Raw genomic sequence first — 13981 nt, 5'->3', positions numbered from 1 at the left:
CCAAACACCACGTTTCAAGGGGTCACTAACGCCTTTGCATAAAACATGGAGTCAAACAAGCATTTAAAAAAACCCCACATCTTCGCAGAGATGTTGCATTTGTGAAACATTTAAACAGAAAATAAACTGAATTAAACAGCCGTTCGGTGCAAATTGTTGGCCTTATTCCAAAAAAACGTATTTTAGAAATTACATTATAGGCACTAGCAAGTTTTTCTTCCACCTTGGCTGCTTTCCTGCTGCAAACTGGGACTACGGAATCCCTCCCTTGTCCTGCCATTTCAGATTAGTCTAAAATAAAGACTTAGATCCAACATGTAAAAGCACATAAAAATAATGCACATCTTACGTTACACCAGGATGAAGATTGTATTTCTTCTTTCCAAATCGGGTCTGCTGCGCAAAGAAATCGTAACGCTCTGATTTCTTCCACATGTAATAAAATGCTACACACTCACCAACTGATCTTGTTCGTACCTAGGAAATACGTGCCATGCAAATTCTGATGAATTTAAATACACTTTTGGCAAAAAGCTACCATTTAATCAAAAGGTGTGACATTCAAAGTCAATGCTCCTTTATACAACATCGGAAATGGTGGAAACTACTGACTCAAAACTTCAGAGACCCAGAAATCAAAACGCAAAGTTTAATAGTGTTTCCAGCAGCTTCCTGAGAAATATTCCAGTCCGTTTCACCAGTCTGCTCAAGATCAGAGGCAGATGATGCCAATCTCCCCATATGTATGCACAGCAGGATTTTTGCACTTTTCTGAACTTTGGGTTCACAGTCACAGTTATAGAGGATTCTGGACTTTGAGAAACCAATTTGGACGTATAGGCAGTAAAAATTATTAGAAGTAAATATAGTAAATTGTGAAGGGAATTGAGGATAAGAATCTGCTTACAATTGCATTGCTTTTAAGAAAAAAGCGAGAACAACACTTAAATCAGTGTTTACCTTATTTGCCTGAATCACATGGAAATCCTTGCCATAGACTTTCAGCCCTTGTTCAAAGTTTCTACATTCTTCTTCTGTCCAAACAGATAATTCTTCTATAGCAAGGAAACACAATAAAGAAAACACTTAACAAAAAAGCATACGGCCAGTGAAAGAAGACTTAAGTGACAGAAAACATACGTGGTATTCAAGTTTCTTACACCATCTGGTGACTAAGTGAGAACCACCTCGGGAAATTTCACCTTCTAGTCCAAAAAAAAAAAAAACCACCCGAAAAATTCTCCCTTCAAGTGAGCAGGTGGGAAATTTGCTGTCCTGAAGTAGCTGGTCGGTAGGGACCGGTGTGAACTGTCCCTAACCCCAGCCCTGCCGCAGGGAGGGGAATAACAAGGCAGCAGAAAGAGGCAGAAGGGCTTAGAAACCCCGTGTCACCATTCCACCCCCAGAACCACAGGAAGCAGGAATCCTGCAAGCCAAAGCCAGGCCACGGCCCGAAGGAGTTCATGCTGTGGACTCAAAGTGGTTGCTGGTACTGGGAAGAATCAGGGGAACGGGTAGAATGGGAAACTGTGCTGCTCACACGAGCGGGTGGGAAATCGTGGCCCCACTGAAGCCAGAATAAACCTCCTAATAACTTTCAGCCCCGCTTCTAAGAACTTAATACAATTTGGCCTCATTGATTCTTAAGGTCACGAATAAATAAGGTTTAAAATAGTGGGAGAACAAACTGATCTTCTCTATTTGATCGTGCTTGTCTTGTGATTTGCACAGTAAACTCTGGAGAAGCCACAGGTTTGAAAGCAGAACCAACAGATCAATGTGCCAGGAAAAGAACTTGTGCCTTCTCTCAGTTTCTTGTTCCTTTGGAGTATAAAGATCAATACCGAAACAGAAAATGCTTAAGGCTCCAAAAGCGTCCTTAAGACCAGGGTCTTTTCAGTGTTATCCTTTGTTAAATAAAAGGTTTAGATGCTCCTTCTCCTTTATTTTGGATTGGGAATTATTTTACTTTATAGTTCGCTTCTGTTCCATTAACTTTGATGACTGAAAAGGTGCAGAAGAACAAGGAATAAAATGCCCAAGAAATGCATTCAGTTGCTAAGAAGCGATTTTAAGTTTTAACTTGATATGAAAGTCACAAATATAAATATTAAGCCCTGTTGACAGAAGTTAATTTAGACCCCCTCTTTCAACAGGCACCTGTTTATACTACACCTCCAAATTTAAATCCCTCAACTGAAGGTTGCATTTAAATGGGGCTTACGTGCAGGCAAGCTCTAATAAAATTTCTCAGTCTGCTGACAACAAAACCCAATACCCACGTAACAAATAAAATGTGAATTCAACAACAGAAACTTAGCTTCCAGTGTGTGCTCACCTCTGGCTGCTTTTACATTAAATCTCAGCCTTCGTAATGATTCTTCAGTATCAAAATTGCACTTAACCAGTTCATACAATGCCTGGAAAGATGGAGACACACACATTTCACATTCTAGATACCACTCAATTTATGTTGTGTCACAGAAGTGCATACTTAGTAAATCACTAATGCCTATTAAGAAAAGATTAAAAATAAACTCTTTGAATGAATGTAATATAATTTAAGACAGCACAAAGACGTATTTCCTCTGGTTAAATTTCCAAATCTCTACATAACCGAGAATATATCCAGTCAAAGTATTTTAACATTTTCATCCACTGCATACATTTGTAAAACCGATGGGAGTTTTTTTTGTCTGGATTAAAAAATAAGTATGCATTCACATTGCTTTAAAAAACCACTGTAACTGAAAGAACAGAACCCATTCATACACAACTGTTTATATATATATATATATGAAATTATGCACCGATGCATACAGCAACGCTGAGCCTAAGTTAACAGTTTAATATTTACTAAGAACCCCAGCATATTTCTATTTCCACAAGGAATAATAAAGCTGTTTCAAACACAGTTTTAATTCTTGAGAGTAAAATAAAGGGATAATTCATTCTGCAATATTGAACTACAAATCCTAATTATTCTTGTAATACCTGCTCATTGTCTTTAATATGTGATCCTTCAGGAATTGCATCCAGGCCCTTCTCATCACCCGTACGCCTTGATGCTTCATTTAGGAACTCGATCACTTTATCTTCTGGTAAGAAGTCCGGATTCCACAGCAGCTGGTCATCATTTTCATACACTGAATTAACCCCAGGAAAAAGACAAGCAAGCTAAAACAACGATATGGAAGTTTATTCTCTCTTATTAAGCTGGTGTTTATAAAACCTTGGAAGATCATTAGAGCATGAACGCTAATCCAGAACACACATAAGGACAGGTAAAACACCCAAATGATTAGGATCCTACACACTGTATTGTCTTGAGATCTCTAGCATAACCTGTGCTCTAGCTTCGAGGACCCATTTATGAAACTTCACCTTCCCCGTCCTCCTCCTGAAACCACTTAATAATGACGCGGTCGCAGCACGACCCGACGCGGTCCCTGAACGATCCAGCCTTTTCCCGGCGCCACACAGTTTTGCTGAAGGCAGCCAGCAGGCAGGGAAAACTATTTTGGAAACTAATTATATCTGTTTTCTTGCAAGATGATTAGGAGCGGTCACACAAAGCCAAAAAACACACCACCAAAAATGGTGCTAAAAACAAAACAAAAAAAACAACAAACAACCTACCAGGGCTCTGAACCACTAGATAAAAAAGTCTCAGCTAACAGAGCTGGCAAAAGGCAGCAGCAAGGCCCACTACTTCCCCAGGGAAGATGACACCCAGGTGACAGACATTCTGAAGTCAAGCAGCCCCTGAAAGGAAACTTTGCTAAGACTTTTCCACTACTTCCAAAAAATACTTTCTAAAATAAAATAATTCAAGTAAAGATCGATGAATTTTAATACTACCAAATTTCAGAGCTTTTGCATGAGCTTTCAGACCAGGGAAGCCTGAGTAAACTGAAATTAATGGGAGAAACATGGCCAAGTGACATAGCCTCTGAATTATTGTCCATTTTGGTTTTTGAAGAGCCTACAAGCTTTGCAGGATTAAACAACTAGTAGAGCAAAATAAAGTAAAATTCAGGTTGTGGGGAAAAAAAAAAAAAAAAAAAAACAATCCAAAAAGTATCCGGACCTTGCTTGTGGCCCAGTCTTCAGTGAAAGATAACCTTAAAAAAAAGTCAAGAAAGTAACTTTAGCATTGATTCCATTAGCTCAGTGAGCACCTTTGACAAGAGAAAGGAGCAAACACTTGGGGAAGCGCGGTCACCGCAGGAGGACAGGGTATCATTCTGTGCAGGTGGAAAGGTCAGAGTGGCAGCTAGATGCACCTCTACTCGAAAAAAAAAAAAAAAAAAATTTCTAACATGAAAGTAGACTACAAATAAAAACCCCAAATTGGTAAGGAAAATTGCTAAGTGTCTTGCGAAGACAGCTTCATTTCAAGAACAACCCACTCTTCAGAAACAGCTCCCAACAATTTTCTAGGAGCTTTTTGTTTCAAAGGCTAGTCCCCACCTGAGGTTTGGTTGCTCATTTAAGGAAAAGATTCTAGGCATCTTGGGATACAGACTCCAGCAGAAGCAACAATTCCTTCCAGGAGGTAACTGATAATCGGGTCTAAGCCACCCTTAACCACGCGAGCTAAGGACACTGCGAATTCCATGAAAGACAGCAGACAGTAAGCCTCAGGGCAGCTTCAGCACCTTTCAGAGCTCTCCTTCCATTTTCAAGACCAAGCTTTCGTAAAACACCTCTTTTAGATTTCGTAGATGTTGCGTAACCTGAAATTGGTTCGTAGCAGCTCATTTGGTCTCCAGGCGCACTTCTCAGGGAGCAAGTCCACTGTAATTAGCTTAGTGTAGATTACACGGCCGCTCTCTCCTCACAGCAGCCTGTCAGAACGCAATCTGAAAAGCAATGTGCCTATTCTTAAGAGTTCTAGCATTTTCGTGCTTTTGCTTACAGGACTGGATATGAAAGGACCAGCCCTCCTAGTGTTTGGGAATTTTACAATTAGAATTTCCCCTCCATCAGAGAACAACTAAGATGCTGGGATATACACATGAAAGCACTGAATACATAGTCTCGGACATTTATTTTTCAGTTTTTTAAGCTTCATTAATATTCCAGTTGAAGTCCTGTGAAAGATTACATCCAAAACACAGCAGAAAGGAAAGAAGTGGCAGAAGATATAAAACCCCACTGGTATATAAAGCTAGAATGACCCTAGCATGTTTAGTGAAAACGTAACTCTTCCCCCTCAACAGTCTTTGCCCATGACGTAGGCTCTCTGTTCTGCAAAGAGTAGTGTGCAAGACTACGATAAACAGTTTTATACAGGTTACTGCAACACACAAAGCAGCGATATCTTTTTTATTACTGGAGGCCAGAAGCCATTTAGAGCTGAGTAAATAGCAGGAAAAGCAGGTGACCAGTGAAGCGTAATTCACTGCATCTCAATACACAGTTCAAGCTCTATTTTCAGACAGAAGCAGGAAAGCGTGCAAAAAGCAGCTTCTTCACCGCTAAGAGGCAGATGTTTTCTAATTTGCCATTTTCAATTTTTAATGGAAGTTCCTGACATCTCGTGTAGTTTTAAATTACTCTCTCTTCAACCTTTCTGGCTATGAAGTCCAGAGCTGACAGAACGGGCCAGCTCCAGCGTGAGCCTGCTCTAAGCCGAGAAGGACTGATGCTCTTTTGAGACCATTTCTAGCTAGATCAGGCTACGGCGTAGCTACCGCAACCTGGAGCTCGAAGCCAGACAGCTGCTACTACTCGAGTATATACTCAGATTCCAGGAAGGCACCACCCAAGTTTTGTGCTGGCTAGTTTAAAAACTAACTTACATAAAACTACAGGAGAGGCAGGCTCAAAGTGACCCGCAGTGTAAACAAATTCTCAGTACTGGGCTGAATGAACAGGAAAACGTGCGGCTTTTAAGCTCACAGCTGGGTTTAAACTGCGTCTACCTTTCCTGACTTGGTTATATTGACAGCATACAGCCCAAGGCTCTGGTTGTGAGGGGGGAAAAACTTCCTGGAAAAAACCTCAAAAGGAGAATGGGAAGTTCTTTAATTGAAGAAATATAAAATGTGAAAATTGAAGCTGCTGGTACCATTCTGTCTCTTAAAGTGTTAATCCAATTCCAGCAACACAATTTCTTTATTATCTATTTTGTTTTACATAAACTAAATATATGAGGTTAAGAGGCTAACATAAGCTACGTAGACAGTTTGTGTACATTACCAAATTAGAATACAAGATTGAACAGGCAATAGGCTGGCAATATAATCTTTCTTTTCCCCTTCCAAGACTCAAGCTCTGGTGGTGAAATACAGGATGAACTACAGTTTGAGATGACGGTTCTATTTTTCACTTGAAGGAGCTCTTTTATTTTGCAAGACGCGTGACTTCAATCAAATCTTTTACTTCTCCCCATCAGAAAATAATCTCAAACATAGCAATGATGGTAACAGTGCTAAACCTCACCTTTTTCATTCTCTTTGTATTTGCATGTGCCAGCTGGAATTTCAGCTTGAAACATAGAGCCCACCATGATTTCCTGTTTTGAAATGACAGAAACAAGAAGTTAAGCAACCACTGCTGTGACGTATTTTGTTAGCATGCAAGAGAATGACCACATCTTTCTTTCATCCCTTAAAACTTTTATTGTTCAAAATCTAAAAATATAGTTAACGGGCACTGTATGGAAATGGATTTTTGACTATTCAGGGAAGTCTTTAACACTTCTTGCTATCAAAACTCTTTTATTTATGGGGAAAAACTGGAGAGGATTTGGGTGATCTCTAGAGCTCAGTTACTAGGTAACAGATCAACTCACTATTCATGAAATACAGGCTTTTTTTTGTTGTTGTTTTTTAAACAGCCCTTAGTATTTACCTTTTTCCAGTCTTCTGAGGGAATATAATCTTCATCTTCTTCAGACTCCTCTTCTATTTCACTATCTACAAGAGATTGTTCAAGCATTTACACAAAACGAGCTGTGACAGGGCCCACGCACGCCAGCGCCAGCCTCCAGCCCTGCTCTGCCTCACGGCCCCCTTACCCGACACCTCACAAGTGCAAACAGCAGTTTTAGTGACAATATTAAAGGTTTCGGTATTGACGGCTTTAAAAAATAACCCACCCAACGTTCACATTTCGAATGGGTTAAGATACACAACAGGCTCCGGAAAGTTAAGGCACAAATTAAGACATCCATCAATTTTACTACTATATAATTAAAATCTCCTTTCCTTCACCCAGTTTTTAAGCAGTTGAGATGATCCACCTCCAAATTTACTACAATCAGTTACTGTCTGAAAGAATTTTTGTATGTATTTTCAGCATCCACATGTGGGTTTCAACACCATTTTCAATGAGCTCGAAGCTCAGTTACTTCTGTTTTTTTTATTTTTTTTTCCCCCCCTTACAGCAGCTGTCACTGAATTTAAGGTAGGCTACAGCACAAGGTGCAAGAAATCTGCAAATATGCTTTTCTCAGCCCTACTGGGATTTAGTAGGCTTGGATGTACTGCTCAGAGATGCACAGCAGCATTTAAAATAGATTATTTTGGATAAGGACTGACAAAAATCTTAAGCTCTTTATGATATAGGCTAGTCGCCTTTCACAACATACTGAAAGCAATTGCAATATCTGGTTTATGCATAGCATGCAATAATAGCAGCACTAAAATTATCTGTACATTAAATTACATTCTGTACACAGCTGAACACTGTAAAAACCCCCAAACCTAATGCATTACACTTGCATTATGCTAATGCTATGTTTAAAAAACAGATTCATTTAAGATAGTTGTAATCTGCTGCACAGCTACACGATGAGGTTCCTTGGCATTTTTTGATTAAAATAGAGAACTGTATTTCTACAATGTCGTGGCTAGTAATTATCAAGTACAAGGTATCGTAAGGAAACTTTGCTTTGACTTTTGTCTGTTAAAACATAGAACAGCAGGAATTTAAACATCGATGACAGTCACTTCCATCAAAGAAAGGTAAAATATCTGTTGTCGAAATGGCCCTGCTGATAGCTCAGTACTAAAAAGTTCAGATCTCATTAAGCAAGATTGCCACAGAAATAAGAGTGGTCTAAAGGGACAAGCCACGTAACATTAGCTCAGCAGTCTCAGATGGAGGCAGAACCAATTTTTAAACAAAACAAGAGAGAAAATAATCAGTTCACAATGCTGGCAACAGTATCAAGCATGGAATTCTTGAAGTAAATTTTCTTCATCGTTATCTCCCCCTGCGTTGTATTTCAGGTTTAACAATCCATTGGCCTTTTTCAGATTTCATTGCCTTTGCTATCTGTATTACCAATCTTGAAGAAATCTGGGGTTCTATTTCTAGTACATGTCAATTTTTACTTTTTCCTTCAGTTGGAGTCTCACCTTCTTCGAATGAGCACGTAACGCGGTGTCATCAGGCCCTGTCATGATAAGCACGCACTGTGCAGCAATTATCTAGCCAGAACGGTGCATCTCCTACTTGCAATTATTTTTACCTATGTCCTTAGTCTGAACTGGCAGCTGAAACTGTGATGGTAAGGTTATATCACACTAAACGGTCATTTACTGCACCTGGACTCCGTGCACAAGAAAATTTTTCTGAAGGGCACATCTATACAAACCAGTTTGCAGGATCCTAAACTGGCCTATTACAACACTTGGATTAGTGTCATGAAAGGATTCGTACTGTCTGAGAGCCAATTTTTTAAAACTCTAGAAATTTAAAATTTTCCACAAATTTAATCCTTTAAGAAGAGAGAGTATCTCCAGTCCTTATCTGCAGAGAAGATTACGCATTCAGCTAGAAATAGGGCTTTGTTTTTCTTTGCCTATTATTTTGAGCATAATGAAAATCAAGAGCAATGTTATAAAAGAGAATAAACAAATGTTTATAGGGATCAGCATCCGTATTTCTGAAACAGAATACTATGTTAACTAGAGCTTAAGGGAAGTTCGATCATATTGAGATTACTGTGCTTAGTACTAAACTGTACCTACTTGTATCAAAATATTTACATCGACGGGGGCGAATTATCTCCTGTGGATCTTGAGAAGCAACAGATGGTGCTGGGTCATCATTAGATGACTGTGTCTCATCTTCCTGACCTGATGAATCTTTTATGATCTCCTCCTTAAATATAAAGAAACAAATAGGAAATCAGCTATCTGTTGTATGTGACAAACACTATTTTGGCAGTATTTTTTCCAAAACCGTCAAGATATCAAACCCAAGTATCTTTTATCTGACTCAAAGTAACTGTATAGATTGTGGCCTGGCCAGACTGAGCCACAGTAAATGTGTAAACACATCATATTATTTATTGGCGAGGATTTTAAGCAGATCAATTTAGCACTCGGATGCTAACATACAAATCAGAAATATGAACCACAATTAAATACCACACCTGGTTTTTTAAATCAATCAAGCAATTCCTCACAGTTTTCATTTAATTTCATTTCACTTTCAATTTTACTTTGGTCTTTAAAACTCCTCCTTAGGAATTTTCAACAAAAAGGGGAGGGATTATTTCCTAGATATACTTTTCTCAGTCAGATGGAAATCACAGGCTGGTTTGGGGGGGGGGGGAAGGGACCTCAAAGCCCCCCCAGTCCCCCCCCCTGCCCCGGGCAGGGCCCCCTTCCCCCAGCCCAGGGGGCTCCCAGCCCTGTCCAACCTGGCCTTGAACCCTTCCAGGGACAGGTCCTTCCATAAACAGTGTGGTTCAACCTCACAGGAATAGCATAACAGTAGACTTGAGTATGTACATTGGGTCATTAAAAGATGAAAAATTAGAACAAATTTCTTTATTAGAAGATAAACCACAACTGTGAGAATTACTACAGTTAAGGAAAATTAAAATGGCAAAGGTTAAAAAAAAAAAAAATAGGTCAGTGTTTTCTATTTCAGTGCATGTTGTCAGGATCTTTTTTGTGTTTTATGACTATATTGTAAGCACTCATGCTTGCTAGTTCTAACACAGAAGCAGTAGGCACAGCACATGTTTATGTATACCTTCACCAGCAACCACAGTATTATCACATGCGCAGCTTAAAGCAGATTAAAAATAGAAAATAGCTAAGTGCAGTGTAGCTAAATAAGCTGTAGAAAGATGAGCACTTGCAGAGAAAGCTTGAATGATTTATAAAATTATTCCACCCCCACAGATGTATTTTACTGCCTCTCTGCTAAGAGCGCGCAGGCAGTTTGGAGCTCTCGCTCCCGGAGCCCGAGGCAAACCACCCTGAGAGGTCAGCCAGCTCTCCTGCGCCCCGTCCTCCCCACCAGCTCCGTTCCAGGCCCTCCCAGCCCTGGGGTACGAGAGGCCAACACACACGCAAGCCAGCCGTGGTGCCAAGTCTGCAATCAGGCTACACCCCGGGGTTTGGTCAGGGTGCCAGCCTGGGAGCTCCTGCCGCTGCCGGGCACGGGGGCACTCGCTCCGCAGCGCTACAAAGGGACAAAGATGCTGCTCTCGCTGCTAACAGCGGTGACAGACGCCGAGGTTCTACCCGGGTCAGAGAAAAGACAGACCGTATCTTAAATCAGGCAGTAGCAGAACAACAGGAGAACTGCAGGGGAGGCCATGAGAACATGGAAGATGGAAGCTGTGTCAGGAAGTAATTAAGCAGCAGACGCAAGAGGAGAGCGGGAATTCGGGAACACCACCACGCACAACAAAATAAAACACTTTTGCGTCTTATCCAAATTTCGCATACTTCATGTCATGTAAGTCTCTCCCCTTCTCCAGCTTCTTGAACCTTTTTTGATGTGGTATAACTATGGATCTTTCTTCTTTTTCAATTATTTAACCCATAAAGATAGCCATCTTTTACAGCATCTGTCAAGGGAGTTTGTAAATCCTAAAAACTTCATTTGTTAATCAGATATATCATTCCTCATCTCTCTGTTGCATTCCAGAGATTCTAAAATGAGTGAGATATCAAAAAACCCCAAAATGCATCCTTTTTAAAGCCAGATTAGATAAGGCAACTTCCATTAATGCCTAAGCTTCTTTGTGACTGACAATGCAAAGGGTTTCATATTTTAATGGAATTTAGGATGCGACGCTGAATGCCACCAGTAATGGAGATGTTACAGCTGTGCCCATGACAGGACACGACTGTTACAAATACGTATGACATACACAAGTAGAAAAGATCTACTTCTAAAATCGGAGAGTTTATTTTAAGAGCACATAGAACAGAATTTTAAGGATGCCAAGTTCAAACCTATACATTTTGCAAAGATACTTGAAGCATTAGATCCAGTTAACAATTTAAGCACAGCCAGGGCTGCCAGGCTGAAAAGATACAATTTAAAATGATAAAGCTAGAAAACTGGCAGCAACCTCCAATACTCAGAGACACATTTAATTCAATTCCACACTTCACCGATCAGCTTTTCATCTTGAAACAAGTATTCGGTCGTATCTCTAAAGGTGTCTTCAGGCATTTAAAGCCTCGGTTTTGAAGTTTCTGAAGGACAATTACAATCCCTTCTTACATGATGCTATATGCATACATATACTCTCATTTGCCTCAGCAAGTTTGGAACGATACAGATGAAAGTAAGAGCAATCAAGAGAAATACAGATGGGTAATTAAGAATAAACATCAGAGTTCAGCACACAAAGCATCTGAAATCAACAATATTACAAATTACTTCTGTCATGATCTGGCACCTCGAGTGGTTGTCTAGCACAGAAAGGCTGCAATGAAAATCGTTTTCGAGTTACTGTAAACACTTACTTTGTTTTCACCACTACAGCCACTGTTGTCATCATTATCAACGTCATCATCATCTTCTCCCTCCTCCTCCTCCTCCTCATCTTCTTCATCATCATCATCTTCTTGGAGAGGAATGGCACCATCATAGCCGTAACGGCTAAGTAGCTCCTGGATTGGCATATCGCTTTCCTGATAAACATCCAAACAAAGTTTGAGATTTTAAACAAAAGTATTCAACATCCCGCGCTTGCTCTACAGCTGAAAGGTGTGCACTTTAAACATTACACAGCAAAAACAGAGATGATGATCATATATACCAAGAATGGCCACTTCAAAATTATGGACAGTCAACATTTGAAGTTTTGGCTCCTAAGAAAAATGTATGTTTTTTTTTTTTAATGCAGGGGAACTTTTTATTTCCCAATCCTTTCTAAATTTACAGCACACCTCATGTATCAACAACCTCTCAAAAGGGCCATAAAGCTCATTAAAAGGGCACAAAAGGGCAGTATGGCCCATCCCTGCCCTCAATACTTGCCTACTACTATTTTACCAAAACTCAAGCACTGCAACGTGGCAGGTTCCATCTGGTTACATCATAACCCTTCAGACATAAAGAGAACACACTCCTTAGTGGAATATATATGGGTATTCCCTTCACTGCCCAAAAACTACCTGAAAAAATTGTAGTATTTTGTCCTTATTTGTGGGGGGCAAAAAAAAAAAAAAAAAAAAAAAAGATAAAATGCATGTCAGCAGCAACAGCTTCACACAGACAGCTACGATACGGAGTGTTTTTGCAGGCAGGATCATGTCCGAGTGCAAGGCAGGGATTTCTGCTCTGCAGCGTCCCCAGGAATTCAGCAGAATAAGGACCAGAAACTTGCAGTACCTGGCTTGAACGTGGAATTAAATCTTCATCTGGGGAGTCGCACTACAGCGACAGTTCCACACAGTTCTACAACCCTGGCTTTGAACGCAAAATTACACCTAAAAGTACCTCCCTCGGTACTTCTCCCCTTTCTGGGCAAAACAAAAAATAAGGTGTTGGTTAGGGGTGAGTGTCACCTTATATTCAGGATCATCTGATATCCAGGTAAAGACAGTAGTAATGTTTACAGGTTTATGTACATTTTAAGCTAGTTGTCTACAGAACCATCCACAGTTGAAAGCACATCTGCTAAAATATGTGCACATTTAAAAAATCTTTGTATCTAGAATGCTGGTCTACTCTGAAGAGACGTTTCAAGTGATACAGTCAGTTCTCAAATGTAGTGGCTCCCAAACTCTTAACAATTGCATTCACTTTATTAAGAAAAAATATTAATTGCTGGGCCTGAAAATTACTTTATTACTTTTAATACCTCAGTATCCAGCCTTCAGGGGCAGTATATGGCATCCCCAATGAGATTTCTGCTTGCTCTGAGTATTTCTTCTTAGTATGTAATTTACATCTCAACTAAAAAAAAAATCTGATTATCAGTTATCAGCTGACCTTATACTTCCTCCAATGAACCTTATCCTAAGGGCCTTCACTCATCAACATGTCTAGTTTCTGGAAGCATACTAACAATACCAGTTACAAAAGGCAAGTGTAGTTAGTCCTCTTGTGCAAAAGTAAGAGTAGTAGAGGTGTTACGAGTACTCGTTTTCTATGTACTTTATTTTACTTCAAACAACTCAGACATTCTACCACTTATTCATCTACTCTTCAGTGAAGATGCATACCACGTAGACCTAAATGTCCTCACCTTCTCTCTTGACTTCTTGGTTGTTATCCTATCATTTTATGGAAAGAACTCTTAGACAACAGGAATTCATTTTTTATTGATGCAGATAACACGACAGGACTGTAGTCTTAAGTAAAACCTGACAGTACAGCTATCAGAAAAATCCTATCTGTAATTATCCAAACAAATTATCCAGTACATTTTTAGAAAGTAATATACTTTCATTAAGCACTCCTCACCACTACCCCATCTGTAGATACAGACTGAGAATTAAAAAGAACTTTTACTGCAATTTGTAGGTATGTGTGAACTACGTAACAGGCATATTACTTACTATATGTTACCTAGCTAAGCGGTATTGTATTTACAACATTTTTCTTAGGTAGAGCCTCTTAACTCCAAATAGTCCATTACAATTCAAAAAGCTCCAAGGGCCAGCAACTCTCCAAGGCAGAATACAAATCTTGATTTTTGTACCACTTCAGGATATCGCAAAAATAGGAAAGGTTAAAAAAGTACCAAGGATTACCAAAG

The 13981-nt window shown here is 39.7% G+C and overlaps 1 protein-coding gene across 4 annotated transcripts in view; it reads right to left on the bottom strand.

The window, feature by feature from the left end:
* Positions 1 to 13981, bottom strand: part of MIER1 (MIER1 transcriptional regulator) — a 41870-nt gene that overhangs the window by 5046 nt on the left and 22843 nt on the right. For all 4 annotated transcript variants that reach the window (XM_042806597.1, XM_042806591.1, XM_042806607.1 and 1 more), the window contains 8 exons: positions 11739 to 11906; positions 8988 to 9120; positions 6862 to 6926; positions 6451 to 6523; positions 2995 to 3146; positions 2339 to 2420; positions 961 to 1055; positions 350 to 477 (listed from right to left, as the gene is read on the bottom strand). In XM_042806597.1, coding sequence (XP_042662531.1) covers positions 350 to 477; positions 961 to 1055; positions 2339 to 2420; positions 2995 to 3146; positions 6451 to 6523; positions 6862 to 6926; positions 8988 to 9120; positions 11739 to 11906 — 896 coding nt within the window. The remainder of the gene's footprint in view (positions 1 to 349; positions 478 to 960; positions 1056 to 2338; positions 2421 to 2994; positions 3147 to 6450; positions 6524 to 6861; positions 6927 to 8987; positions 9121 to 11738; positions 11907 to 13981) is intronic.

The sequence above is a fragment of the Tyto alba genome, unplaced genomic scaffold (genome assembly GCF_018691265.1).
Source record: "Tyto alba isolate M040663 unplaced genomic scaffold, T.alba_DEE_v4.0 Super-Scaffold_1000006, whole genome shotgun sequence".
In the NCBI taxonomy this organism is placed as follows: Eukaryota; Metazoa; Chordata; class Aves; order Strigiformes; family Tytonidae; genus Tyto; species Tyto alba.
Note: the sequence above shows the minus strand (reverse complement) of the source record. Positions and strands in the feature narration are given on the sequence as shown.